Source organism: Dichotomopilus funicola (genome assembly GCF_033296635.1).
Source record: "Dichotomopilus funicola strain CBS 141.50 unplaced genomic scaffold C8A04scaffold_16, whole genome shotgun sequence".
NCBI classification, from domain to species: domain Eukaryota; kingdom Fungi; phylum Ascomycota; class Sordariomycetes; order Sordariales; family Chaetomiaceae; genus Dichotomopilus; species Dichotomopilus funicola.
This window is the reverse complement of record NW_026944037.1, coordinates 217,123-242,140: the sequence shown is the minus strand read 5'-3', so window position 1 is coordinate 242,140 and position 25,018 is coordinate 217,123. Positions and strand designations below refer to the sequence as shown.

Genomic DNA, 25,018 nt, shown 5'->3' with positions numbered 1-25,018 from the left:
TAGTTCCGTTCTGCTCTCAACTCGTGTGATGTGACTGTTCTATTTGTTATACCTAAGACACCCCGACTACCATAAAGCCCCCTCTTCTCTTCTTGTCCTATCTATACAGTGAACCAATCTCTAACGTGTAATGGATGACCTTTGCCGGGGCTAATCTTCGTTGTTTGAACTTGTCAAAATGTGTAATACTACAGGGCGACATCATTGAATCCCACCGAATGGTAGTAAAGTTCTACAATTGTCTAATGTACAAAACCTGCGTGCCAATGTGGTCTGATATGCAGTGACTACATCCATCCATCATCCATCATACATGCCCAAGTTACCATCTCTCTGTGTGTGTATAAATGTATATGTGTGTTTTTACAGTGAGTGTCTTTACGACCGCTTAGCATGCCACTTCAACCGACCCTGCTCACCCACAATATCCCGCACCGCGCGCATATACTCCTCCCACTCCAGCGGTTTCGCCATAAACTCCGCATCCAACCTCGCCTGTGCCTCCGCCAAGTTAGTATCCTGCAAACTGTGCGAACCATACGCGGACCCGAGCGCGTGCGGCCGCACGGCGGCCTTGTGGAACGACCCGTCGTCTTCTAGGTCCTTGTAGGAATCCGCGTCGTCGACGAGGGCGTAGGCGTCGTCGATGCTGCTGCTGCTAGCCCCGCTACCGCCGCGGGAGGCGAATTTGTTTTGTTTGGGGTCCGAGGGTGCGACTACGCGCACGGCGTCGAGGGAGAGTTCGGCCCATTCGCCGCCGTGGCGGTGGGCGTCGATGCTGGTGTAGCGGAGTTTTAGGTTGCGGTGTTCTGCGGTTACAGTGCGGCGGATTTCGGTGGAGGAGAGGACGTAGTCGAGTTTTACGGGGAAAGGGGGAGGTGTGTCGGGATCGGAGTCGGAGTCGGAGTTGGTGTTGGTGTCCGGGTGACTGTCGGTGTTGGGGGTGGTGGTGGAGGAGGAGGGGGAGGAGGACGACGGGACAACGTGGTGGGGAAGCTCGACGCCAAGCAAGACGGGCGGCGTGTTGATCTCGCCAGCCCACGGCCGGAGGTGGGATTTCTGGAGAAAAGTAACTATCGACGGGGTATAGTCACTGATGCTTGACCCGGGAAGAGAATAGTAGTGTTGCTGAATAAAACGGCAATCGACTGCGGCGGTTGGGAAAAGCGCGTCGCTTGTGAAAGTACTTTTGACGGCCCGCACGGCGATAATGGATTGAACCTCCCTGTGATCTGCCTCCACGTGGACTTCGAGAGCTGGTGCCGAAGCGGCGAGTTCGGGGGAAAGATCGGGAGAAGGCGCAAAACGGATGACAGTGGTGGTGTGCCAAAGACCTAATTCGTGCAGATTGTTCGGCAGATTGAGGCTGCCTAGGGCAGGAAGAACGGGCAGAAAAGTGCGAGGAAGCATCTCGTCTGGTTGCTCCGGAGGGTTCGGTGCTTGGGCTGGTCCAGCGGGGGTAGTATCCTGTTGTGGGCGTGCGAACACGACGTAGCCAAAGACGGCGCGCGTGTCAGTGTGCGGCTGGGGGGACCATCCTGGTGGGCTTTCGACCACGTTCAGATCACCGCCGGTGGCCTGACCCGGCATGCTGGGGGGCTTTGCAGTGTCCACCCGGCCGCTTTCCTGGTCCAAGTCGAAGGGGAGAGAAATAGGTAGGTTTTTTGGTGGCAGGAAGGGTTTTGAATGGAGCACGGGGGCAACCCATCTTTCCCATCTGGAAAAACGTTTGTGCCACGGCAGTTTTCCAGCCTGACTGAATATAGGGAGATACCGGCCGTTTTGGGTGTCTTGGGTTTCGTCCTCCGGAGTAATGTGGACTAACGAGGCGGCCGCACGGGCGTCGTCTTTTTGTGCGTTGTGAAGAAGCCGTATGGCGGTCTCTCCCGGGTTCTCAAGGATTTCGGCCTTGCCCTCGAAGTCCATCCATGTGACCTCGAGCTAAAAGACCGAGCTCGTTAGTCCTCTCTCTGTGCTCTACTCCAAAAGGGGGCGGGGGGAAGGGGGGGGATAATCAAGCGCTATGAGAGGCACTCAAAGCCCGCATACCTTCTTACTCGACTTATCGAGGCGTAGGGCCGAGTTGGTCAGGGACCCGAGCTCCGTGAGAACACGAGAGTCGAGAAACTTGGGAGATATATCCTCGACATTGAAATCGGCGGTCTGAGTCTTCGAGAGAACATCGTCGACACGGCTAGAAATCGATTCGGCCGCAGGCTTGGGGCCGATAATACAAATCGTACGGGTTTCTCGGATGAACTTGATTTCCTTCACGTGGTTCAAGATGGCCTCCGGTAGGGATTCCAGCCACTTGCGGTTGCCAACTGTGGAATCGGCGCGACACAATTAGCAAAAGCAAGATCAGAGAGATCAGAGAATAAAATAGGCTCTGGGGAAGCTAGAATTAACATACAAGCCACTAAGCCAAAATCAAGATCACTCAGATGTATGCTCATGTAGCCATCCTTCTCGAGAACCCTCTGGTTGGACACATCCCAGCACTGCCGGAGGATTCGGATTGCGAGTCGCGTTTTGGACTTCATCCTCTTTGTAACGTAGCCATCGAGACGCGGGTCAGGTTCCTGGAGCGCAGGCTCCACGATTGGGATCCAGGGTTCACGTTCCAGTATCCAGGGCGGTAAATCCGGGACAGGGTCTTCTTCCCCGCTCAACTTCTTGATGGATTGGTATTCCTTTAAATATTGTGATAGTTGAGCGTTGGTAAACCCATCGGTTATATTCCTACAGAGCCGGTTGAACTCGAAATCCGTGAGTGTGGGCGCGCCCTCCGGTTTGAGCTCGTGGATGTTCAGTAAGATGTCGTCGAAGGCCTCGGCAGCCTCTCTGCTTCCAAGGAGTTTCGCAGGGTCAACCGCATTGGCAGGGTCGTCCTCCTCCTCGGGTTCGGGCATCCCTCTAGCACTCGCCACGCCTTTCTCCCTCAGGACAATGACGGAGCCAGGCTTTCCCAGCGTTTCAACAGAGAGGCCCTCCTGCTCTGGGGCGACGAAATGACCCCTAGAAAAGTACCTCCGCGGCAGGGGTGGAGGTATTGGCGGGGAAGCCGGCGACTCTGGGCCGGGCGCCTCAGGGGTATTGTTGTCAATGCCACTGTGCCCATCGACATTGGTGGTGCTTGGGGCCTCTGTGTTTCCAGCATCGTCTTGAAAAGGAATTTCGGAACCGTCTAACTCGGCATCGTGGCTCAAGTTGTCGTATTGGTGATCGCCAGAAAGATTCTCTCGGGAATCAGGACTGGCGTTCAGGCCCAGTCTCCGCCCCTCATCCCTCCGGTAGCCCGTCTCGCTGGCGTAGTTCGGACGGTCATAGGTGCCGATATATCGTAGACGAGGTCGGAGGGGTAAAGGCAAGGACGAGACAGTCGCAAACGATGGTCGTTTCGAGGGGCGGGCTAACTGTAGCCGGCACCTTAGGCACACGAAGCCGGCGCTCCCGGCCACTCTGCGGCCCAGCATCTCGGCGGTCGATTCGGCTGGTCAGCGGCACTTCAGGGCGTGGGAGGAGTGTCCATGGTCGACGATTTAAGACAGACTGAACGCCTCTGGTGGATCTGATGCATCTTTGCGACAAAAGATTTTGAGTGGGTCCATAGTGGCATACAGCGGACCCCTGTCTGCTGCAAGCGGCATTCCGGCAGGCAACTTGCTCGCTGCGGGATCAGACGCGATTTGGTCGAGCTCAACACGCGGTTCAATTCCAAGAGTGCAGTAATTAACGTCGCCCCGTCAGTGAGCCGGCTTTTCGGAACGTCATACTTCTTTAATATCTTTTTACGTATTATCGACGCTGCAGTTCCCCTTCCCACCTGCGAAGAATAGGGCTCCTTTTCCCCTCCTCCCACACCCCTCGCCTCCCGCAGTACAACCCACAGTTGTTAACGAGCTCCCCGCACCATGTCTGCGCACCACCGACGATGGCGGACGCAAATCTCGGACGATGAAGACGATGAGGTGTCACAACAACGCCCGCCGAGCCCTGGCTCTGTAGATGGCGATGGCGATGGCGACGAGCAGATGGGGGGTGTCGGGCAACGAGACGAAATCAGCCAGCTGGTCAAGAATCTTGTGCGCTACGCCCTCGCTTGCGAGTACTCACGCACGCCCATACGGAGGGAGGGAATACGGGATAAGGGTGAATCACCTACCCACCGGGTCCGACTGGTCAATAAGAGAGGCGATTGCTGACTGTTCCCATAGTGCTTGGCTCCCAAGGGCGAGCGTTTAAAAAAGTGTTCGCCGGCGCGCAGAAGCAGCTCCGGGCGACATTTGGCATGGAAATGGTCGAGCTCCCCACTAGGGATAGGAACACATTGACGGCGGAGCAAAAACGGAAAGGTACTGCTTCCCAAGTCATGTTGTTCGTTGTCGCCGTTTCAGCGCTTGCTAACGCACCTCTGCCAGCTGCAAAATCCCAAAGCCAACCAAAGGAAACAAGTTCCAACAGCTACGTGCTCACCTCCGTCCTCCCCGAGCAGTACACCACACCCGCGATCATCGCCCCTTCCAAAGTCGGATCCGCCGACGGCGAAGCGTCCTACATAGCCCTGTACACAACCATCATCGCCATCATCACCCTCAGCGGAGGCAGCCTCAGCGAGCCCCGACTCCGCCGATACCTGACACGGCTAAACGTCGTCGAAAATATGCCGAGCATGAACCCCAGCGACGAGACCTCGCCGAGCGAGCGGACAGACTCTGTTCTCCAGCGCATGATAAAACAAGGGTACTTGCTGAAGGTGACGGAGTCTCGGTCGGCGGGCGATGAGGACGCGACAAATTGGTATATTGGACCGCGAGGCAAGGTCGAGGCTGATAACGAGGTGATCGCGGCATTCGTCCGGACGGTCTACGGGGGGTCAAATGAGGAGCTTGAGGGGAAGATACAGGCTAGTCTGAAGGTCAGAGACCGGATGGCGGAGGAAATGGATGTGGTCGAGGAGGAAGAGCCTGCGGCGCCTGAAAATGGGGATCCAGGGCCAAATACACGGAGGAGCGGAAGGAGGCGGCAGACGGCTGGGGATGAAGATGATGGGTAATTTGCCCTGCAGGTCCAGCTCGGCTTTTGGGGGGGGCAAGATACATGGGCTGGGGTCGGGGTATCGAAGCGCTTTGTATTGTTGATCCTACTCCTGACTTGACTCTTCGAGTACGGGAAGTATATTTAGATTTCTCCACGTTCCGTCTCGCGACGGCCTTCCTTCACCATAACGCAGACCTTCTCATATCGTTGAAATGACTCTGCCTCCACTTCCCTCCTTTCACCTTGTGCTGGCTGGTCGCCTCGGGGGTTGGTCATCGACTAGTGGCTGGGACCGGGGTCCTGGACTGATAGAGAGTCATATCCATGTGTTCTTGTGTTCTTGTCTTCGTCTCCGTATACCTCAGTCACCTCATGACGCATCCTGTCGAGGCGCCACAACCCCCTCTTCGCCCTCACGGGGCGGCGGTGGCCCAGCGGGCTGCAGCATTTTCTGTAGACTTGTTAGCAGGCTCCAGACCATGGCTGAAGACGGACCGAAAAGGGCGGAGGACCGGCGGAAGCCACGTACCCGAATCATCTGAACGCGCACTTTGGCGACGGGTTCGTTCTCCGCTAGCGCGATGTAGGACAGTAGTGGCGGGTGCCCGGCGATGCTCGAGTATGTGTCGCGGTGGATGTTGGTCTTCCACTCCCAGCTGGTTGTGTCCGGGTGTCCCGTGCCGATGTACTTGGCCTGGAGGCGCTCGAGTTCTTGTTGGTTGCGGAGTTTGTCGGCCTGTTAGGAAAAGTTGATTAGCATGGGAAGATACTATTTCAATACAAAGGGGCTGCGAACCATTTTTGGATGTGTTTTTTGGTCCTATGGGACCGTCTTCGTCGTTTGTCGTTGTGTGGTTGTTTTTCTGGCGCTCTTCGCACCGCTCAACGCCAGGCACCGCCAAATCCTGGGGCCCGGCCACTGCACAAGTCTGGTCTTGGCGCTGCAAGGGACGGGTGGAGTGGGTCCGGGGGACAGGGCTGCAGGCACATCTCACCTGTGGGTGATCCGTCACACCTGGATTTATCTGGACATTCTATAAGAATCTCCAACTCAACCCTTGTGGCGGAGAAGCACGTCGGTGCTTATGCAAATCTGGAGATTATCGAAATAATCTTCCAGCGAGTGTCCGACTGCGTTTTCTATTAACTGCGCCCTCGCTCCTTTCACAGACAGGGATTGAGCGACGGTCCCAACCCTTAATCAACGCGAATCTGTCACGACAACTCATCCAATCTCGAACTCTGAATCTGAGTCTCAGCTCACCACAGGCGCCAAAACCCGTCGCATCCATGCCTGAACTCATACTCCAGTCCGCCCGCGCGGCAACGGACAACAAAAATCTCATCGCCGAAGCTGCGCAGATCCAATCCACCTGCCGCGATCAGCATCCCGACACAGAGGCCCTTCTTGCGTGCCCACAATGCTACGGAGCCGTTCTGGAAGCCTTTCGAGCGCACTTCTCCGGCCTAATTTCAGATGGGCAGCAGCAGCCATGGCAGCGGAAGTGGTTCACCTCCCGATCCCAGTTCCTTTCCGAAGTGAACGCCTTGATCGATTCCGCTAAAAAGTATCAAATACCACCATCCGTCATCGATGATCGTGTACAGGCGGAACGCAGCTGGTGGTACACTGAGCGGGTGCGTGTCTCGCTGTTGAGACTGATGGTGGAAGACCCTGCATCGCGTGATGCGGTGTTGGAAAAGCTGGAGGATCTACCGGCGGAAGCGGATCCGGTGACCTTGGCGAGAGAGGTCGCCGAAATCTTGACGAAGGGGCGATTCGCCGAGGGGGATGGAACCGCAACGGAGCTGCTGGCGGAGCTAGCGGCAGCGGATGCCGACCCAACGAAATCAGGCAATGTGTTGTTGACGGACGCACTGTTCAAGACCGAGGACGGTACGGTCCCGGAAGACCACCAGAAGTATCTTGATATGCTGCTACAGCAGGGGTTATCAATGGAACAGGTGGTGGACCGGATCCTGGATGAACGGCAGACGGCCATCGGAGCACGAGAACAAACCGACAAGCTAGACCAGCGGCTCGACGAGCTCCGCAGGGCTAGGGCAGCGCACGAAGCACAAAAGACGCGCAAGGCGCAGCGGAGGGAAAGTCTCGCGCAACAGAAACTGCCCGATGAGCTATACGAGCTCCCAGATTGCGCCGTATGCGGTGATGCCCCCCGGACCGAGGACTACTTGACCTGCAGCGTCTGCGCCATCCTCGCAGCAGCCGGTGCCCGTGCTGGGCAAACGGTATTCTGCTCCGAGAGGTGCGAACGACAAGGACACGTAAGGCTACCTAACCACCATTATCCCGATGACCTAAACCATCAAACAAACTAACAATTTCTCCCCACCCAGATCCCCCACGCAGAGACACACACCTGCTCCTCCGGCGCAGATTGCATCCAACTCCATCAACCCCCCCATCCCCACTCCCACGACCTCCCCAACGGGAAGAACGACTCCTCCTCCTCCTCCCAACAACCCCAAGATACCAACGGCGACATCCCCATGACCGACGCCCCGCCCACCCCACGCACTCCCCTTCCCCCTCCCGCTGCTGCTCCTCCCAGCTCCTCCTCCCCCTACCCCCCGTCCCAACCCCCCCAAACCATTCTCTTCTGCACCGAGTGTCTCACCACCTTCCACCAACCCATCCTCTGGTGCTCCCCCGCCTGCGCCGACGCCAACTTCCAGTCTCACCGCGAGGGTGTACATCTTCCCGAACGGAAACGTCTCGGTGATTCGGACGCCGCCGCTGAGGCGGTTGATGAGGCCCAGTTGGAATATTATCCCGTGCCTCCAGCTCAGAATGGTGAAGATGCTGCTGGGGCCGCTGCTGGCGGTAGTGGTGGTGAAACTGGAACCGGAATCGAAAACGGAAGCGCAAACACAAGTGAGGGAAGAAAGTACCACGCCAAGGATATCACGGCGGTTACGACGAGCTTAGAAGAGGCTACGAGAGAGTGGGAAGAGAAAACCAAGGTCCGGTTACAGGGGTTGGACTGAGGGAATGAAGGAAGCGGGCCGGATCTTCAGAGGGCCTTGATGCCATACATACCTGGTAAATATTGGAGTGCGATACCATTCGTGTATTTGTTGCTCTGTGTTGTAACTGTAAATTTTGTCAACGGCAGGCCAGGAAAGTCACCGAAAATTACAAGACGCTCTCCAGGTGAATCGCACCGCGGGAATCACAATTTTACATCACGTAGATACCATGACACACCTTCCACTAGATGTCAAGCGGCATGGGACTTCTCACACTCACAAACACCATGAACCACGTGCGAAACAGGGAAACCAGTTGCTAGTTGCCGGGATAGAAGACACTGTTGCTTGATCTAGTGAGATAAAAGAACAACACCACCCGAAGATATTAAGGGCCTAGCTGCGTACGGATCGTTGCGGTTCGCATTCTGCCCTACCTGCCAAGACCAGACACGCCATGAAGAAGTGCAGCAAGAAAAACTGGAAAGAAAATGAAAACTATTGAGAGGCGGCACGGCTCGCACAGTCGGGTAACAGATATCCATGCCCTTTGCTCCAGAGTTTTAGTCCAGAAGACAACGCGAAGAAAAAGGGGTATTCCATGGTAGGCCATATCAAAAGAAAACGTAGTACATAAGAAGATAAGATGGCTGGTTCGGAGCCTGCGGCATAAGCCAACATTTTAGAAAGACATGATTCCCATGATTTCCGAGCCTCGGTCGAAGGGTGAGGAGTGTGTGTGACACACCTGCCGTGGCTCTCCAGGTTGAGGGACTTAGGATGAAGAGTCGCGGGCTGTTAACCAACGTCGGGCAAAGAAAAACAAGGGTTGAGAAATTGAAATGGGTATGTTATCGTCGCGATCTGAGGTCCAATCGACTGGACGCGGAAAGTGGAAAAGAAGGAAAAAAAAACACCAAATCGGCGGCTGGCGTTGTCGGGTGCGGGAGTTGCAACAAGGCGAGTGAATGCTAAAGGGCTAGCGGGTACGGCCAGTTAAGCATCCGCACAGTTTCACCGACGAGGCTGGGTCCCCTGCTTGAGCCTGCTCGTCCTCCAGCCCTCATACCACTGCTCCCTGCTAAGCTCACGAAGCTCGCCTCGCCACTCGCTGAAGACAGTCTCCTTGAGCCGAACGAAATCGCAGTGCTGCTCGTTGTACGGATCAGCAAATCCCCACGGAAATTGCCGGCCGATAACATCGGGCTCGTAGATGTCCGGGCTCAAGATCGAGAGAGGCAGGAAAGGGGCCTCTTCTTCCTTCTGGTCATCTTCTGAAGTCTTTTTCTGGCGGGGGGAGCCACTGGAAAGTCGTTTGGACTTGGGGGAAGAACCATGGACTGGGATAGGCTGCTCTGGGTCCTGCTCGTCGGTTTCAATGACAGCGTCTTCGTCGCTGGGGTCGGACACCTGTTCCTCGTCTACCTCATCGATCTTGTTGGAATCGGTAACCGAGTCGTCGTCGTCATCGTCAAGGCCCAGAGCTTCCAGCGGGTCAAGATTTGCTTTCTTGAGGCTCTCCGCTACCGTCTTCTTCAACATGTTCATGTGTTTGGTGGTGATCGTATCGGCCTTGGCGATGACCGGGATAACTGTCGTCTTGCCTTGCAACGTGCGCAAGACCTGCAAATCCAGGTCTTCATCTAAGCCGCCCAAGATGCGACTATGAGGGTAGTGTTTCCCTCCATTGTGATGGCCTTTTGTTGCCGCGCCTCTAGCTGCGGCGATGTTCCGGTCAAGGCGGGACGGATCCAGGACAAGGAACACCGCGTGAATGTGGGTATCCTGCACGCCGGGAGATCGGATCACCTTCATCTCTTCGGCAAAGGTCTCTTCAAACTTGCTCTCGAGAAAACTTGACATCTCGCGGAGTTGCAGGTCCACAACATTCTTCTCCAGGCCCTCCGAATCCCAAAGCGTTAGTCCAATACGCTCGCTGTCGATTTCGGTCTCCAGATAGTGGGGGATGAAGTTGCCGGAGGGGGCGACCCTTGGGGGCTCATCGGTATCGGACGGAATCTTGGACCGCTTCCTCGCGGGGAGAGCGAGCGCTGTCTTGAGGAACTCGAGAAACGAAGTTTTGCCCGAATTGGCAGTGCCAACGATGAGGATGCTGCGGAGACAAACTGGTTAGCATTGTGTCTCGGTTGAAGGGCAGAGAGAGAGCTAAGTAGGTATATGCGCGGCTTACTTGAAGGGAGTGGGATCCTTCCTCCTCCGAACCCTTCTAGGGCTGTTGATGGTACTGATGGCGCTGCTCGCGTAGCTGTAGCGGCCCCTATGCGCCATGCTGCCGGCCCCCGCGTAAGGATCAAAGCCGCCGTTGGGAAGCGGGGGGTGTTGGAGGCTGATCGCGGAGCGAGGCGGGTCGATTGAAGCTCTGGGTGTAGCAGACGCCATTTGGTCGGCTCTTCCAGAAACGATGGAGATGGAGTCGGGACGAGCATCACTGCCGAGACCTAGCCCAGGTGTAGGAGCGCCATTGTAAAGAATGGGCAGGCGCGGTGGGGACCGAGGAATAGCATCACGCTGGCGCTGGAGCTCCAGCTCCCGAGCAGCCTGCTGCCTTTTCAGGTCGCTGCTCTTGCTGCGACGAAGTAACATTCCGAGGCTAGAACGACGAGGCGGGGACGACATTTCTTGTTCCAAATAGACCTGGGTATGTGGCTAGCGGCCGCGCATAGGTGAGAAACCTAGGCGTGCGTCGCTGGCGGAAGGCGAGAGTGAGGTGAAGAGGGCAATTGCAGCTTGAGTTGTGTGCTAGGACCTGGGTCGGATACGATTAGTCTTGTGCAGGAGGAAAGAAGCTAGCAAAGGAAGGGATTGGTCGCGGGAAAGAACAACGGCGCGGGGCCGCGGTAGGTCGGTGCCTTACCTTCGAGGACAGCCAAGCTTGAAACACAGTTTCGAGGGCGGGCGAACGAGAGCACTATCCGGTCTCTGATGACCCGCGATCAATTGTGTGGGCGCTTGCAAAGCGAGCGTCGGCGGGGGATCGGCGAAGAGGGTAAGTCGGAATGCTTCTTCTAGCGGCGTGAAGACCCAAAAGCACTCTTCGTTTTTCCTGAAAACTAAATATGACGTGTTAGCTGCTTGCGATCCCGGCTTCTTGGTTGATCGCGACGACGACGATCGCCAACCACCCCAGATCGACAGTCCTCCGCGAACATTGTTGCAAACCCCGCGACTAGCAGTTTCGGTTGCGCCAACATCACGAGCGACTTCCACGACAGACGCGACTTCCCACTGGCGCTTCTCGTCCCCTACTGTGATCCTGGTCCACATCTGCAGAGTCCGGTTGCGACAAGCAAAACAAAACGCCAACGAGATCCCGTTGGGATGACGGCGGAAAATAAAACTTACACAGGTTCTCACCACCAAAAGAGCTTCAGCTATGCCCTACCTGGCAGCTTTGGACGACAGAAGACAGCGAGGAGTCGCACACGGATAATGTTGAGTGGAGACTTGCTCGCGCAAAGAAAATGAGGGAGTGACAGACCAGGTCGTAAAGTGCCTGCGACGAAAACGATCGTACGGAAAGGAATCAAAAAGCGCGGTGATGAAGCCTCCGGGAAGGCTCCAGGGAAACCAGCGGTACGACAACGGACGGTCGTTCGAAGATGATGGAGAGGGGTGCAAAAAGAAGAATGCCTCTGTCAGGGGCGCGAAAGGGAAAAAAAGACGGCAAGTCAACCGCTCGCGTGGTGAGTGAGATTGGCCCGGCGCTTCAAGCCTGCCCCGGGAAGCGGCCGAAAAAGGTACTTCGCGGAGCGCAACCCAGACCAGGGACAAAACAAAACCGACAGGACCCAAGGCTGGAACGAAGCTGCGCTTTCTCACCCTTCGCATCCTTGACGGATTCAGTTCCGCCAAGCATAACTGACGAGGGTGATGGCATCTCTTCTGACTCTTCACCAGGTTGCAAAACTGCACCTTCCCGTCTGCTGGCGCCTTGAGGCATGGAATACCCCCAATGATCCCCCCCGTACTCTAGATTTACCAGGTATATCAGTTATATCAGTTACTTGGTGTTCGCGGGGTCGCCCGAATCACCATTGGCATACGTTACGAGTGTCGAGCCCGATTGCGTTGGCTCTACATCGTACGCCCTCCGCTAACACTTGTTCACTTTTCCAGATCATCCCTCTCAGCAGAGAGACAGCGACACTCTGGGCCTGCTCTGGCCAGACACCGAGATGTTAAAAAGTTGCCCAGCAGTGGTGTAACTTCCGGCAAGTCCTTGCCCCACATCGTGCCCCTTTCCACTGCAGCCGGCGCGCCAAAACCAGCGCCCTGGACCGCTGGTCAGACGCGCTATCCAATCAATGGTTCGGGATCCCACCTCAACCTTCCGTTGGAGGACGCGCCGGCCAATTCGCTCTCGGAGGAGAACCTGGCCGTCACACGCCATGGGAATAATTCTTCCTCCCCCTTCGGCCGCATCTTTCTCTCGGTATTGTTTGCCTGCGAGTTGTCCTATGGGACAATCAAAGAATCGAGACCAATATCCATTCACTTTGTATTAGCAGACTGAGCAGTCGACTTAGATATCGGCATCACGCCACCTGACACAGATAGAGTGGACCCAGTCCCCTTGTGGAAGTTGTTGTTCACCTGAAGTCCCACAAGCCACGTGCAAGCATCCGCCCTGCGACTCGCGAAGTTAGCCAGGGGGAAACAGGGTAACGGGGTCACAGTCTGAGACTTTTAGGCGGGGCCTTGAGGAATGTCCTTCCCCAGCAACACATTGTCCTCCACGACGCAAAATTTCACCGAGATGGATGCTATCACAACATCTCTCTCACATGAGCCTTGAGAATTGGTGTTTTGGGAAACACAAGAGCGTCCCGGGTTGGAAGTCGATGAAAAACCTGCGCTGCAACGCTCCAATTTCTTACCCCGGGCTGGGTCGGATTGGTGGGGTCATGGAATCGAGTTTGGCGTTGTTTCAAATTCAAACAAGGACGACTTGCCCCACACAATGGCCAGCAAGCTGCCCAGAAAGGCAGATTCACTCCCAAACCACCCTGCAGGGACATCTTAGCCGGCAGCCGAAGACGAGCCTGGATAAGAATCCAGGTGAGATCTTACCAATTTAGTACATGTTCTGGAAGTGACAGATCCAACGGTCGGTTTACGCGGGCATGGGGTTCCAGGGATCGAAGCACAGCGCCTGCATAACCGCAGAAAGCAACTGGCACAACAATTGTGCTCAGATATGTGCAGCGAAGCAGTTAACTATAGTTAGTTAGATCAGACCCGAAATATCCCTCATCCTCAAAGCCACAAATCGTCTCGTGGAAGATAGGAGTCAAAGTTGAGATGTAAGACCGGGGGTATCCATCTATTTGTCTAGATCTAAGGTTTGGGAGGGTACTACATGTACACTACTATACAGAAAACAAAAGTGTGTGTGGAGATTTCATTAATTACCATGCCAGTCGTCGTCCCGAGCCGCTCATGATCAAGTCGTTACCCCCCCCTATCCTTCGAAAACATCGTGCTGAAGTTCAACACCAAACTCCTTTGCCACATCCTTCAACCTCGCCTCCATCTCGTCTTCCAAACCACCTCCCCGGCCAAGCAATTGCTTTAGTCGGAAAAAGTAAAACGCAATGTCCGACAGGAACAAAACGGTCTTGAACAGCAGATGCTGCCAGATGTTGACCATCCTTTGTCGGAGTGGCAGGTTGCGATCCTGGAACAGCGACCGGCTCGCCCACTCACCCATCATCTTGATGCGGTTGACCGGGGAGCCCATGTAGGCATTGTTGCCCTGCACGATGCGCATGTTCCTGCCGATGAAAATGAGCTCCTTTGGCCACTTGTCCTCGTCCGCCAGCATGTCGCGGATGCCTTGCTTCATCCGCCGCTGCATCTCGTAGTGCTTCTGGCTCGCCGTCCTGCCGTCTTCCGTCGAGGCCATGAGGTCCCTCTGCAGCTGCTGATCGCCGCCTTCGTACGGCCGCATGAGCGTGGCCGATGCGAACAGGTCCGAGGCTTTGATACCCCATTCTTGGGTGATCTCGGCGATCTTCTTGTTGTCGAAGGTCATCAGGGCCTTCCAGAACATTCCGTATTCGTGCCGGAATTTGTCGCTCATGTACACATAGAGCCCGTGGTCGATTAACACGAGCTCGGGCAGGCCGTTGGGTAACCGCCGGATAAAGATATTGCCAGGGTCTGTAAAAAGTAGAAGGTAACGTTAGTGCATCGCGGCAAACAAATTAAACAAGCGAACAATACGAAACAAGAGGTATGTAGTGCGGGAAGTCCCGGGAGGATAAAACGTACGAGGATCACAGTGGACGACACCCCATTTGAAGATCTGGGCCGAGAATAGATCAACCATGGTCGTCATAACCTCCTTTTTGGACACACCTAGACCTCCTTTCCCGCGGGGCCCTCGCCACTCCGTCCGTTCCGGCTTCAGTTTCTGGCTGTGCGGGTTCTCTCTTAATTCTCGGCGGATCGCCGCCATATCGGGAGGGTCTAACTGGGCGCCATGCACGCCCATAGACCCCTTGCCGTAACCACCCCGCCAAGATTGGGTGAGAGCTTCTTTATCCCAAAGTCGGACGCCCTCGATCCATTCCGTAGTGAGGACACGCCTGGAGCTAAGTTCTGGGTATACGGGAGGGACATAGACCCTCCCTCGTAAACTAGGCTCGTTGTTGACGAGATCACGCATTACTTCTGAGTTTTTGGCCTCGTTTTCAAAGTCGGTTTCGAGCAGTAACCGTTCGGTGATGAATGGTACGAGGGAATATAATGGTAAATCGAACCACCAGGTGTATACTTTCATAACCACTCTGCGAGTAAGTAGTAGCGTTAGCAAAACAGTCACTGCCTTTCTGGATACAAGCAGGTGCAGAAACGGAACCCGGACGCCGCGTCCACAACCAAGGGAGGACACTGAACAAAAAGACTTACTTGAAAGACCACAAATCCCACCCAATCTGCTTCGCAATCTCAGGCTTCTGAATCTTAACCGCCACCTCCCGCCCATCCGGCAACCGCGCCCAATGCACCTGAGCAACCGACGCACTCGCCCTCGCCGTCCGCTCCATAACCCCTTTCCCCTCCACCCCCGCAAAGCTCACCCCAAACACCTCCTCCACACTCCTTCCCCCAAAGTCATCCCTTATCACCTTTTCCACCGCCTCCCACTCGTCCTGCGGCGCATCATCAAACATGCGCGCAAACATCCTCTGGAACTCCGGCGGCAGCACCGCGCTCTGCATAGCAATCGCCTGCCCAATCTTCAAATACAACCCCCCATTCTCCCTTAGCAAATCGAACAGCCTCTCCGCGCTCCGCCGGTGCAGCTCCGGAATCTTATCCGCCCCGCCACTCCCAATAATCGGCAACGGATCCGGCCGAAAGTTAAGCTTATAATCCGCCGCGACACGCAGGCCCGTGCCAAAGGTGCGCAGCGAGCGAGCGATCCCCGAGGCGTACACCTGGCGGTCGACGAGGTAGCCTGTTCCGAGCACGGCGGAGAGGATCAACAGGCGGCGGCCCCAGCGGCGGGTGCGGTGGAAGCTGCGGGCGGCGCGGGGTGCGCCGAGAGAGGAGGGGGAGGGTGGACGGAGGGGTTCGAAGGGCCCGCCGCCGGAGGATGGGTGGGGGGTGAGGCGTCGGGGGGTGGAGGATAGATGGCGGTACAGGGTTGGGAGTGACGAGGTGTGTGCGCGGATGCAGGTGGGCGGGTGCAGCAGCATCGTTGTCGTTGTCGACGGTGATGGTAATGGTAAGGAGGTGAGCCGTCGACGGCTCACGCGAGCTAGGCCGGGATGCCACATTTTTTGGGGGGCATGCGAGGGCTTAGATTCGCTCGAAGGGGGTTACTGGTAACTTAGTCCATTGTGATTATGAAGGTTATCGGGCGGGGACAATCGAATCCGGTGGTGAACGTTGGGTCAAAGGAGGGATCGAGCGAGGCTTGAGGCAGGATGACAATGTCTCGGAGTTTCGTCGCTGACGACGGGCAAGCGGGCACGCGGGCTTGCAGGTCAAGATCACGCCCCACTTTTTGCCGCTCCGTCCGGTCCCACCAGGTTGATACGAACGGTGGCCCAGCAGGGTGACCTAACGAACAAGAAGCAACTTATTAGAGCCAGAGGATGTCCGATATCCGAATGACAAAATCCAGGCGTCTCGGCGCCAATGGGGGTGGTTGAAACAAGCTTGGAGCCAAGCACCCATTCGATGCGGTTGAGCGTGGGATTGCCCTTCACGTTAATCTTAAAAGCCAAGCCCGGACAGCCGTTGATATCTTGTTATCCCCCCCTTCCAAGAACTGAAAAAAAAAAGTGGAAGCCGGATGATAGTATGTATGAGATTGACGGCCAAACATACGTTCGGACTGCGGCTGTTGAGGTTCCTAGCCGGAGGTTGACCAACATGTTACACTAGTGTCGCGAGCGCCGCGCGAGGAAGTCGTAGCAACGGGGAACGGTTCGCCGTCAAGTGAGTTATGTAGGAGAGGGCCGAAAGCCTGCGAGCAATTGAAACAAAGGTATTGGGAGAGCGCCAGCAGGTTGAGATATTTGTGATAGCTTTATTCGTACCTGGTAATTATCTACACATATGCGAGATCATCCCTCAGCGCCTCTGTGTCCAGCCTCCCGGCAGATCCATCCCTCGGAAAGCTCAAGTGTTTCTCGTGCGATGACATCGGGTGTTGACATCACCAGAACAAGGGAGCCCCGCCGTCCGTCAAGTCCAGGGCCGATCTGCAAAAAGGTCTCAGATAGGTGGAGTGGTGGAACCGCGCCCGAAACAACTAACTTATCGGAATCAACACCCACATGAGATACTTCGTAACTTGCTGTGGCATCAATTTTAACACTCTCCCGTTGTGTGTTCAAACAAACGATGTTGGTATGTGTGTGGTTGGCAGATTTTGTCGCACCGTTCTAAAGATGCTCATGCGGCCCGTTACGCGTTGCGCCGGGCCTTGCAGAAGTGGAACGACGGTTGAAAGTTCCGTCTGTCTTCTTTGGGCCGATCATCCGTCCGTGTCATTTCCTGCCCTCGGCTACAGAGAACCGATTGATGACCTGAACAAATGTATAGCTACTTAGTATTCGTAAATAATACGATACTTGGAAGGACAATGCTGGGTTTCCCGGATCCCAATTCTCTTGAACGACCCTCGCAAAGGCGAACTTTGATTTCTCGTCCCGTCTGTCGTGTCCCCTTGTGGCGGAGCTCACTGCTCGCAAATTTGGGACTGCATTCAGGCCTATCGGCATGATTGGCCGACGCACGCGAGAATGAGTGGGGTTTCCCCATGCAAAGCACCCGACGCTAAAAAGCTGCAAGTTCGTCCATCTCCCTGCAACGAATGCATGGGAGCCAGGCCCCGGTCCACACCACTCGTCCCCGGCCCCACGCTTCTGGATTCGTGAGCCCCCTAGCATTTCCTTCCCGCGCTCCCACCTACCTCAGGTCGTCTTCGTTGCCTCACCACCAGCGCATTGCACTACATGCGTCGAGCGTCAGCCTTCGCCGCCGCTCATTCTTCCAGGGAAATCCGCGATCAGCCAAAGCGGATATCGACTACGATGGCCTAAATCGACCACATCGTCGACACGCCGAAGCGACTCAATCGCGATACACACAACTTGTCCCCCCCACCTTCGCTCCTCTCCCATGTTTCGTCTCGGCAGTGCCGCCCACCTTTCAACAATTCCACGTCAAACCCACGCGGTGCAACCATAACAACACCACCCGGTCTACGACGAGAGTACCATCCTTTGTAACCCGCGTCGTCGGGCTTCCTACCGAACCGCCGCGTCTTGAAGACGTTGGCCTTACTCTTCCAACACGACGACAGGCGGCCGTGTGCGCCGTGAACTCCAAACGCCACCATGTTACGCCCTGCGACACCGTTGTCGGTGTTGCTGTTTGCGGCTTTCGTTTTGCTCTTGCTCTCGGTGATATCGACCCCTATTATCAGCGCTATCCCCCTCGGTAGCTGGGAAGGAATCGACTTTGGCGTCTTTGGGTACTGCAGCTCAAGTGGCTGCACCCCCATTGAGATCGGATATGATGTCCGTAAGTGATTCGTCCCTCGACCGGCAGTTAACGAACGCTTTTCTTCCTGCGTTGTCACCCGAAAGACTTAACTGACCAGTTGGACACAGACTCTCTGCACGCCTCCGACTTCACCCTCTCCGCGGACACCCGTTCCACTCTTTCCAGCCTTCTTATCGTCCACCCAGTCGCCGGCGCCCTGACGCTGGTCATGTTCGTCCTCGCCGTTGTCGCTCATTTCCACAGCCCATCCCATTCGCCCAAGTACCTCCTTGTGCTCTTCATCGTTGGCATTCTCAACTTCCTCATCTCTCTCCTGAGCTTCCTGGTCGATGTTCTCCTCTTTGTCCCCCATATCGCCTGGGGCTCGTACCTCGTCCTTGCCGCTACGATTCTTGTTGCCCTTAGTGGCTTGGTCGCTTGTGCCATGCGGAGGACCGTGGTCGGCAGGAAGGCGAGGCAGAAGCGCATTGCACAGAATGCCGAGATGAGCGGCGAAAACTACTACAACCGACAAGCCCAGGAATCCACCGCGCCTGTGGCTTCGTCCTCCGCCTTTTCCCCAACCGTTCCTACTGTCAGCGGCGCCAATGGCGGCCCCGATACACTCCCCGAGTTCGCCTCGTTCGACAAACGAGACGACCAGAGCAGTGACGAGAGAATCCCCCTAACTGCAGCTCGGAGTCCGTCCAGCAGGTCGCATGGCAGATTCAACTCGGACCAAACAACCTACGGAAACGACGCTTCCAATCCAGTCGACGGCGTGGCACTGCGTGCCATGTCGACTACCCCTGGCACTCGCGACCAGTATGGGAACCCCTTACCCGCCCAAGATGGGTATCCCATCAGGACGGGCTCGATTGAGCGCATTGGCTCGCCGGCTCGCGGCCCTGTGCCTGCTGGCGGGTACCGCGGTCGTGGCGGTTACCCAGGCCCCGGTCGAGGCGGTGGTTATGGCGGTTATGGCCCCCAACCTGGTGGACGTGGTGGTTATGGGCCGCCCGGTCGTGGTGGTTACGGTTCACCCGGCGGCCGGGGAGGCTACGGACCCCCTCCGCGTGGTTACGGCGGCGGTTCCATGAGGGGCGGGCGTACTCCGCCCCCGCCCACTTACCAAGGGTCACAAGGCCCATATGACAGACGTGGCCCGCCTCCGGGTCCTTACGGAGCAGGGCAACATGGTGCAGGACTATCGCCCGGCCCATCGTCTGCCTCGGGTGGCTATCAATCTGTGTCCAACCTCTCATCTAGCGGTTACGAGGCCTATACCCCGAGCAGGGAGGAGCTTCCCCGGGCTGAGTCTCCCCCTCCCCTCCCCGGAATCGACGATAGCGTCGACCCTCCCCGGGCGGTCGAGATGGATGCATCCGCCAACCGCCCGGCCGGTGGTCAAGGGCCTGCTGGGCAGCAGTACCACATCCGGGATAGTGACTCGGATGTCGCTGGCATGTTGGCCCTCCAACAGGCTCGGACTTCGGAGGCGGACCGCCACATGAGCGGTACCTCAAGCAAATACAGCCAGGAAGAGTAAGCCACTACCCGTCCCCCCTTCCCCCCTTCACACATAACCTTCTCTAACCATCTTCTTCTTAGCAACTACGTACCGCCGCGCCAGGGATGGACCCAAGGACTGAGCGGAAACTCCCCCCGCGTGCCCTCCCCCTTGAACACCCGCCGCCCCCCACAGCAGTCGGCCGCCCCCCCCGCTGGTGAGTACTACGAAGACGTGGACCCCCGCTTCGCCGAGCCCTCCTCCTCTGTTCCGGCCCAGGTCCAGAAACCCGCGACGGCCGCTCTCAGCACCGCGACTAACGCCTACGAGGACGCTCCTCCCCCGCAGGGTTCCCTTAGTCCCGCGGCCTCAGAACGTTCCACATTCACCTCCATCTCCCAACGAGGCGTGAACCCACGTTGGAATCCTGCCCCACCACCACCTCTCCCTCTCCCACACACCAGAGGAGCACAACCCCCACCACCAACATCAACAACAAGAACAGCCGTGCCCCGACGGCCACTGCCCCCCGCCGCGGCGGCAGCGCCAGCAGCAGCAGCAGCACCCAACCCAACCGACCTCCTTCTCGATTCCAACCCTGATTTCGGACTTCCCAGTCGCGGCGGTGCATCCAGGTCTTAGGTGGTCATGGTGCCGGACTGCGCTTACCCGTCAAGGAGTCATTTTCTGCCACGCCAGCATCGGTGATCGCCACCGCCGCCGGCTACGTAAAATAAATCCAGGAAGAAGGGAGTTTATCTGTCTCTCTCTCGGGGAAGATAGAAGAGAGAGAGAGCGGGAAGGGAAGTGGCGGCAACAGACGAACAAATTCACAAAAGGGACCTTAATATCTTCTTTTCTTTTTCTTCATTACATATTCTGCACCAGCAGCAGCGGCAGCGGCAGGGCAGCGTAGGCTAGGCTAGGCTAGGCTAGGCTAAGACGGGCATGTTGTTAAGCTAAACTACCTAACCAGCGAGCCGCTTGGTTGGTTGGTCCAAGGCGAAGGGCGTTTTGTTTCTTCTTCTTTTTTTCTCCCACCCCCAACTTCCTTTGGTGGTCGGTTGCCTTCTTCTTGTTTTCTGTCTTGTTCTGTCGTTATTTTTGTGGCAACCCCTTTTTTCTTTCTTCCTCTTCGCCCGCCTCGTATATACAATACCATACCATCTTTCTTTCGTTCGTGATACGCTAGGGGTTCAATTTAAAATATCCCGGGGGGGGTTGTTGTGATTTAAAAGTGGTTCTAATTCTACTTGCCATGGAATCCGGTCGGTGAAGTACAGTATGTGATTCTCACTTGACCCAATCGTTGTTGATAAATCGTGGAATAGAGTTTGCAAGATGGATTCAGATGAGCTAAGGTAGTGTGTTGCAAGATCGTGTTTGGAACTGGGTATCCTCATTACCTGGTATGTACCTAGGTAGGTTCTAACGCCCAAGTGTGAATACCATCACAACATGTTCCACAGACACAAGCAAGGGGAGCTGACGATTGCAAGGCGGTTGTGTAGCTATCTAAGCAACGTGTTGATAATCTACAAAGTCCTCGGCAGTGAGGCCGGAGGAGGTCGTTCAGCCAAAAAGAGAAAAAGGAGCCGTCCAAAGCAGCGTTGCTACGTCTCCAAACGCAATTGTCCTGCTCGCCACCAGTCTGAGTCCAAAACAAGTATCCGTGTGTACGCCCATCCCCCTTACCCCCTTTTTTTCTCTGTCCTATAAGGTAGGGCACCAACCTCCACCGTAATACCTGTTCATAACCAGCCTGACTGCTGCCGCCATGTCCCAAATGCTAGCTCCATGGTTTCATGGTGCCGAAATAGATGGCTCGGTTTCCCAAGAAAAGAAAAACCCAAGAGCATCAGTAACCCCACTGATGTTTCCTAGCCCCCTCTTGCTCCCTCAAACGCACCTTCTCGGGCTCGTCGAAGAAGCTCATGTTGCCATTCCCGCTGGTGTCGATCCAGGCATCGTCCGCCGGCACGAAGCGGTTGGCCCAGTAGTTGTTGGTCGGGTTATCCAGCTTCCTGCCCGGCTTATGGCTCGACAACGTCCTAAGCGCCATATCAAGCAGAGGCTCCGCAGCCTCCGCCTCACTCATCTCGTCGATGTCCTCCTGTGTGAGCTTGCGGGGCTGAACTTTCCCATCCGCACCCACCGGTTCAAGGAGGCGCTCACGGGCTCGCTGGCGCTCTCCACCAATCACGCCAATATTGTCCCCTAAACGGGGGTAATTGTGGTCCCGTTCAACTTGTTCCATGCTCTTAACTAGACGCTCTGTGCCGGCGTCAAAGGCTCTGGTGGCCCATTCGTCGAATGTTTCTTGTCTACCAAGGCATTTGGTGTACCAATCATCAAACGGTTCTTGCCTCTTAAGGTATTTGGTTTCCCAATCATCGGCAATGGGCATGTGCCTTCCGTCATAGTTTGAAGGGAAGCCATTCGGGAAGTACTGCTTCACCCTGTCAGAAGGCAGAGTGTCATACACTTTCCGCTTGTTGTCCTCGAGAGACTTGTGAGCCTTCTCAGACACACCCGACTCTGGTCGAGGCACCAGGCCAAGTGGATGAGACTCGGGACGTGACACGAAACCGTGGTGTCCCTTGTCGCCCGCCAAAGAAATCGAATAACCTTCGGTGTCCGTCTCATTATGACCGTCGAGTGTACTCATCGTGCCAGTACCGAGATTATGAAGTCCGCTGGGCCGCTTGGACGGGTAGAAGGTTTCTGAAGTCGTGTCTCCAACATGGAATAACTTTGGCCCAGAGCCCGCTGTTGTAGGTTTGAATGCTCGTTGGCCGGGCGGGCCGGCCTTCAGGGGTTCAGGTGCCCATGCCAAAGCCGGCCTGGTGCCATAGTTGTTGGAAAATCGGTCCTTGGGTAAGTCAGGAATCGAAGGCGAGAGTGAGGAGGGCGTGCCTGGGCGGCTAGGTCCGGGGATCGCGACGCGAGCTCTTTCCAATGCATCCTGGGCGGCCTTTTGCATGGGATTGAGGAAGGACGCCAAGCTCTTAAGCCCCCTCGTGGAGATTCGCGAGGTTAGTTCATTCTGATCGGTGGCGCCACCACTAGTCTTAAATCCCGAGGGTGATGGTAGGTTTCCTGATCTGATGTTGGAGGCTGCCATGCTGTACCCGCCTGATGCGGTACTTTCGAACCCTCCGCCTTGGACCGGGGTAGCGGCTCGATCGTAGTTCTGTTGCAGCGGCGAGTATTGTTGGAGGATGGATGCCGTCGTTGGGGGTGACGGCGGGGCCTGGTCACCTAAAGACAGCGTCGACAGTAAGGCGGAAAACCCGGCGAAGTCCCCCCGGGGTGGAATCTGAATATCCTGCAAGTGCCGCTGCGCTCGCGAGCGGCGAGCGGGTGCTTGGAGGGGGACTGAAACCTTCGGATCGTAAACTGATCCAACAGTGTTATACGTCGGTTGCCTCGCTGGGCCCGCGGGCGTCGATGAAGCTATCGTCAGGTTAGAATGGAGCGCTCTCAAGAACAAGAATGCTGGGGCAAAACATGAAGTGCGGTTGCAGGGAGTCGGGAAGCAGAATGCTCCCGGTGGAAGCTGCGATTTAGACCACATGCTGCCCTCCCACAGAAGCGGCTAGGAAAGTAAGAAGATTTGGGAAAGATTAAGAAGAGTGAGGAACTAAGAAGGAAAGCTGGGAGAAAATATGCGTACCGTGAGACGCCTGGAGAGGCTCCTCCTTGCCCAGACCAGAAGGCCGCAGCGGGCGGGCAGCCGCCGAATGGTCACGAAACATGACCTAGGCGGGTGCGAGATGTCGGCCAACAAGCTTGTACCGCTGGCCCTGTCGCTTCGAGAGACCAACAAGACAGAAGCCGCAATCCGGCGAAGACTGGATGCTTCCAAAAGCGCCAAATAGAGGCAGATGAATGAAGGTGAGAAGAATCTCGGACTGACCTTCCCAGCGGTGGAAGCTAGGTCGGCAAGCGAGGAACACAAAATTCCCCATTCAAGGTTCTCGGAAAAGAAGGTCTGGGAGGGGGGGTTTGGTGTAAAATGTTTGGGGAAAGGGAAGGAAGGTTGTTCGCAGCTAAATAAGAGGAAGGCGCACCTTCCCTATCACCCATAACTCGGCCAAATCGCGGGTTTATGGTTCCTTCCATCCAGCCCTTGTTTGAAGCTTGACGCACTGTAGGCTTGCACAATGATGACAAAAACACCAACATGCAGCAAACTAGAAAGAACCATACTGAAGGCGAGTTGCCCAACGGGCTTTTCGGCCTCAGACCACCTCACTTGCAGCAATGATGTGATAGTCACAAGGCTAGCAGCTTGCTTCCCCGATAAAAGACCTGGCGTATTGGGTTATCAAACAACAACACCTCAGCGGCCGGATCAAAAACACATGACTTGCTATCTTTCGGCTCGGTTCAACATCCCGAAGGTGGGCACACCGGCCTTCCATCGACCTCCCAGTGGCGTGGTCCCGGGTAGTACCTCGTCTCTGTCGTTACGAACAGTCAATACCCGATTTGGGTTCGGACGAAGGTAGCTGCAGTAGGGTGGTAGTCACCTCGGCCAAAACAGAATCTACTTTGCCTAACGACAGCAGACAAAGGGCAGTCTTCCTCAAGAAACCCAAGGCTAAGGTGTCTGGGCGGCAGTTTGGAGGTTAGCAAATTGTTGTTGGACGGAAAGTCATAGCAGGTGAGGATTCTCACGCAAAAAAAGATGCCCACAACTAGAATCTCTCGCCTAGAACAATCCAGGTACTGACTGATACCTTCAGCAGGCCGCATTTCCCTCACACTAGCGACAACATGGCGCTTACGCTATCATAAACCGTTGGTCAAGTCGAGAAACCGCATCACCGGCTTTCTGGATTATTTATAACGATGTTGAGACTTTAACGGCTTTGGATTCATGGCAAGAAGCATGGGCTGCCGCCGCGAATGGCGCAGGGGAACAATCCCCTTTGCTAGGCGTATTATGGGATCATCGGGGACATCGGCTCGACCACCGTCTTGTAAACAAGTGAGGGTTAGTTATTTATTGGTAACGTTTTCGGAATAGCGTTAATTCGAACAAGACGACACGCTAAACGAATGACAGTAGACACGCAAGGGCCTGGCATCCAAGAGACCCCAAGACCGATCCCTTGGGGAAGTTGGGATTAGGTTGGCTTTCTCGCGGCCAAATTATGCCATTGGGTGGTACCGTTCGGCGCCCATGACTAAATACCTAACCCAGCTGACAGAGTAAGCGTTTGTCGGTATCAGCGGAGACTGCCGGGGCTTCCCTTCCTCGACGCGGCCTCCCATGAGCTGTCCTCACTGGCGATCGCCCGCCCTCGAGTCGGAGTTCATCGCAAGGCAATTCGCTAGCGGGGCCACGGATGGCGGTCGAGAGAGGCGTCAAGTCCCTTCAGCTTCCTGTCAAAGCGCATGACACGTGCTGCTCTGCATCTCGCTTCTCTTGCCGCTTCT

General features: G+C 55.9%; 8 protein-coding genes across 8 annotated transcripts; 3 read left to right on the top strand and 5 right to left on the bottom strand.

Annotated features, from left to right (window-relative positions):
- Positions 1–378: 378 nt before the first annotated feature.
- On the bottom strand, positions 379–3,476 carry C8A04DRAFT_10752 (mitochondrial inner-membrane-bound regulator-domain-containing protein; the record flags this gene model as incomplete). The annotated part of the gene is made up of 5 exons (XM_062776703.1): positions 379–490; positions 548–1,941; positions 2,050–2,324; positions 2,414–3,273; positions 3,391–3,476. 5 exons carry the CDS (start codon positions 3,474–3,476, stop codon positions 379–381), a joined length of 2,727 nt encoding a protein of 908 aa, XP_062638734.1.
- A 438-nt stretch (positions 3,477–3,914) lies between these two features.
- C8A04DRAFT_26869 (MAGE family-domain-containing protein) lies at positions 3,915–5,056 on the top strand (the record flags this gene model as incomplete). Its single annotated transcript, XM_062780081.1, has 3 exons — positions 3,915–4,152; positions 4,218–4,355; positions 4,422–5,056. 3 exons carry the CDS (start codon positions 3,915–3,917, stop codon positions 5,054–5,056), a joined length of 1,011 nt encoding a protein of 336 aa, XP_062638733.1.
- Positions 5,057–5,410: 354 nt separating this feature from the next.
- On the bottom strand, positions 5,411–5,839 carry C8A04DRAFT_26868 (splicing factor 3B subunit 5; the record flags this gene model as incomplete). The annotated part of the gene is made up of 3 exons (XM_062780080.1): positions 5,411–5,491; positions 5,570–5,776; positions 5,837–5,839. The coding sequence occupies 3 exons, from the start codon at positions 5,837–5,839 to the stop codon at positions 5,411–5,413; spliced, it is 291 nt and encodes a 96-aa protein (XP_062638732.1).
- Positions 5,840–6,330: 491 nt separating this feature from the next.
- On the top strand, positions 6,331–8,052 carry C8A04DRAFT_26867 (uncharacterized protein; the record flags this gene model as incomplete). Its single annotated transcript, XM_062780079.1, has 2 exons — positions 6,331–7,329; positions 7,402–8,052. The coding sequence occupies 2 exons, from the start codon at positions 6,331–6,333 to the stop codon at positions 8,050–8,052; spliced, it is 1,650 nt and encodes a 549-aa protein (XP_062638731.1).
- A 996-nt stretch (positions 8,053–9,048) lies between these two features.
- C8A04DRAFT_35851 (uncharacterized protein) lies at positions 9,049–10,671 on the bottom strand (the record flags this gene model as incomplete). Its single annotated transcript, XM_062783325.1, has 2 exons — positions 9,049–10,147; positions 10,226–10,671. 2 exons carry the CDS (start codon positions 10,669–10,671, stop codon positions 9,049–9,051), a joined length of 1,545 nt encoding a protein of 514 aa, XP_062638730.1.
- A 2,845-nt stretch (positions 10,672–13,516) lies between these two features.
- C8A04DRAFT_35850 (putative aarF domain-containing protein kinase 1) lies at positions 13,517–15,839 on the bottom strand (the record flags this gene model as incomplete). Its single annotated transcript, XM_062783324.1, has 3 exons — positions 13,517–14,217; positions 14,329–14,846; positions 14,968–15,839. The coding sequence occupies 3 exons, from the start codon at positions 15,837–15,839 to the stop codon at positions 13,517–13,519; spliced, it is 2,091 nt and encodes a 696-aa protein (XP_062638729.1).
- Positions 15,840–17,912: 2,073 nt separating this feature from the next.
- C8A04DRAFT_26864 (SUR7/PalI family-domain-containing protein) lies at positions 17,913–20,212 on the top strand (the record flags this gene model as incomplete). The annotated part of the gene is made up of 3 exons (XM_062780078.1): positions 17,913–18,099; positions 18,189–19,605; positions 19,672–20,212. 3 exons carry the CDS (start codon positions 17,913–17,915, stop codon positions 20,210–20,212), a joined length of 2,145 nt encoding a protein of 714 aa, XP_062638728.1.
- Positions 20,213–21,428: 1,216 nt separating this feature from the next.
- Positions 21,429–23,147, bottom strand: C8A04DRAFT_10700 (uncharacterized protein; the record flags this gene model as incomplete). Its single annotated transcript, XM_062776684.1, has 1 exon — positions 21,429–23,147. The coding sequence occupies one exon, from the start codon at positions 23,145–23,147 to the stop codon at positions 21,429–21,431; it is 1,719 nt and encodes a 572-aa protein (XP_062638727.1).
- Between the last annotated feature and the right edge of the window lie 1,871 nt (positions 23,148–25,018).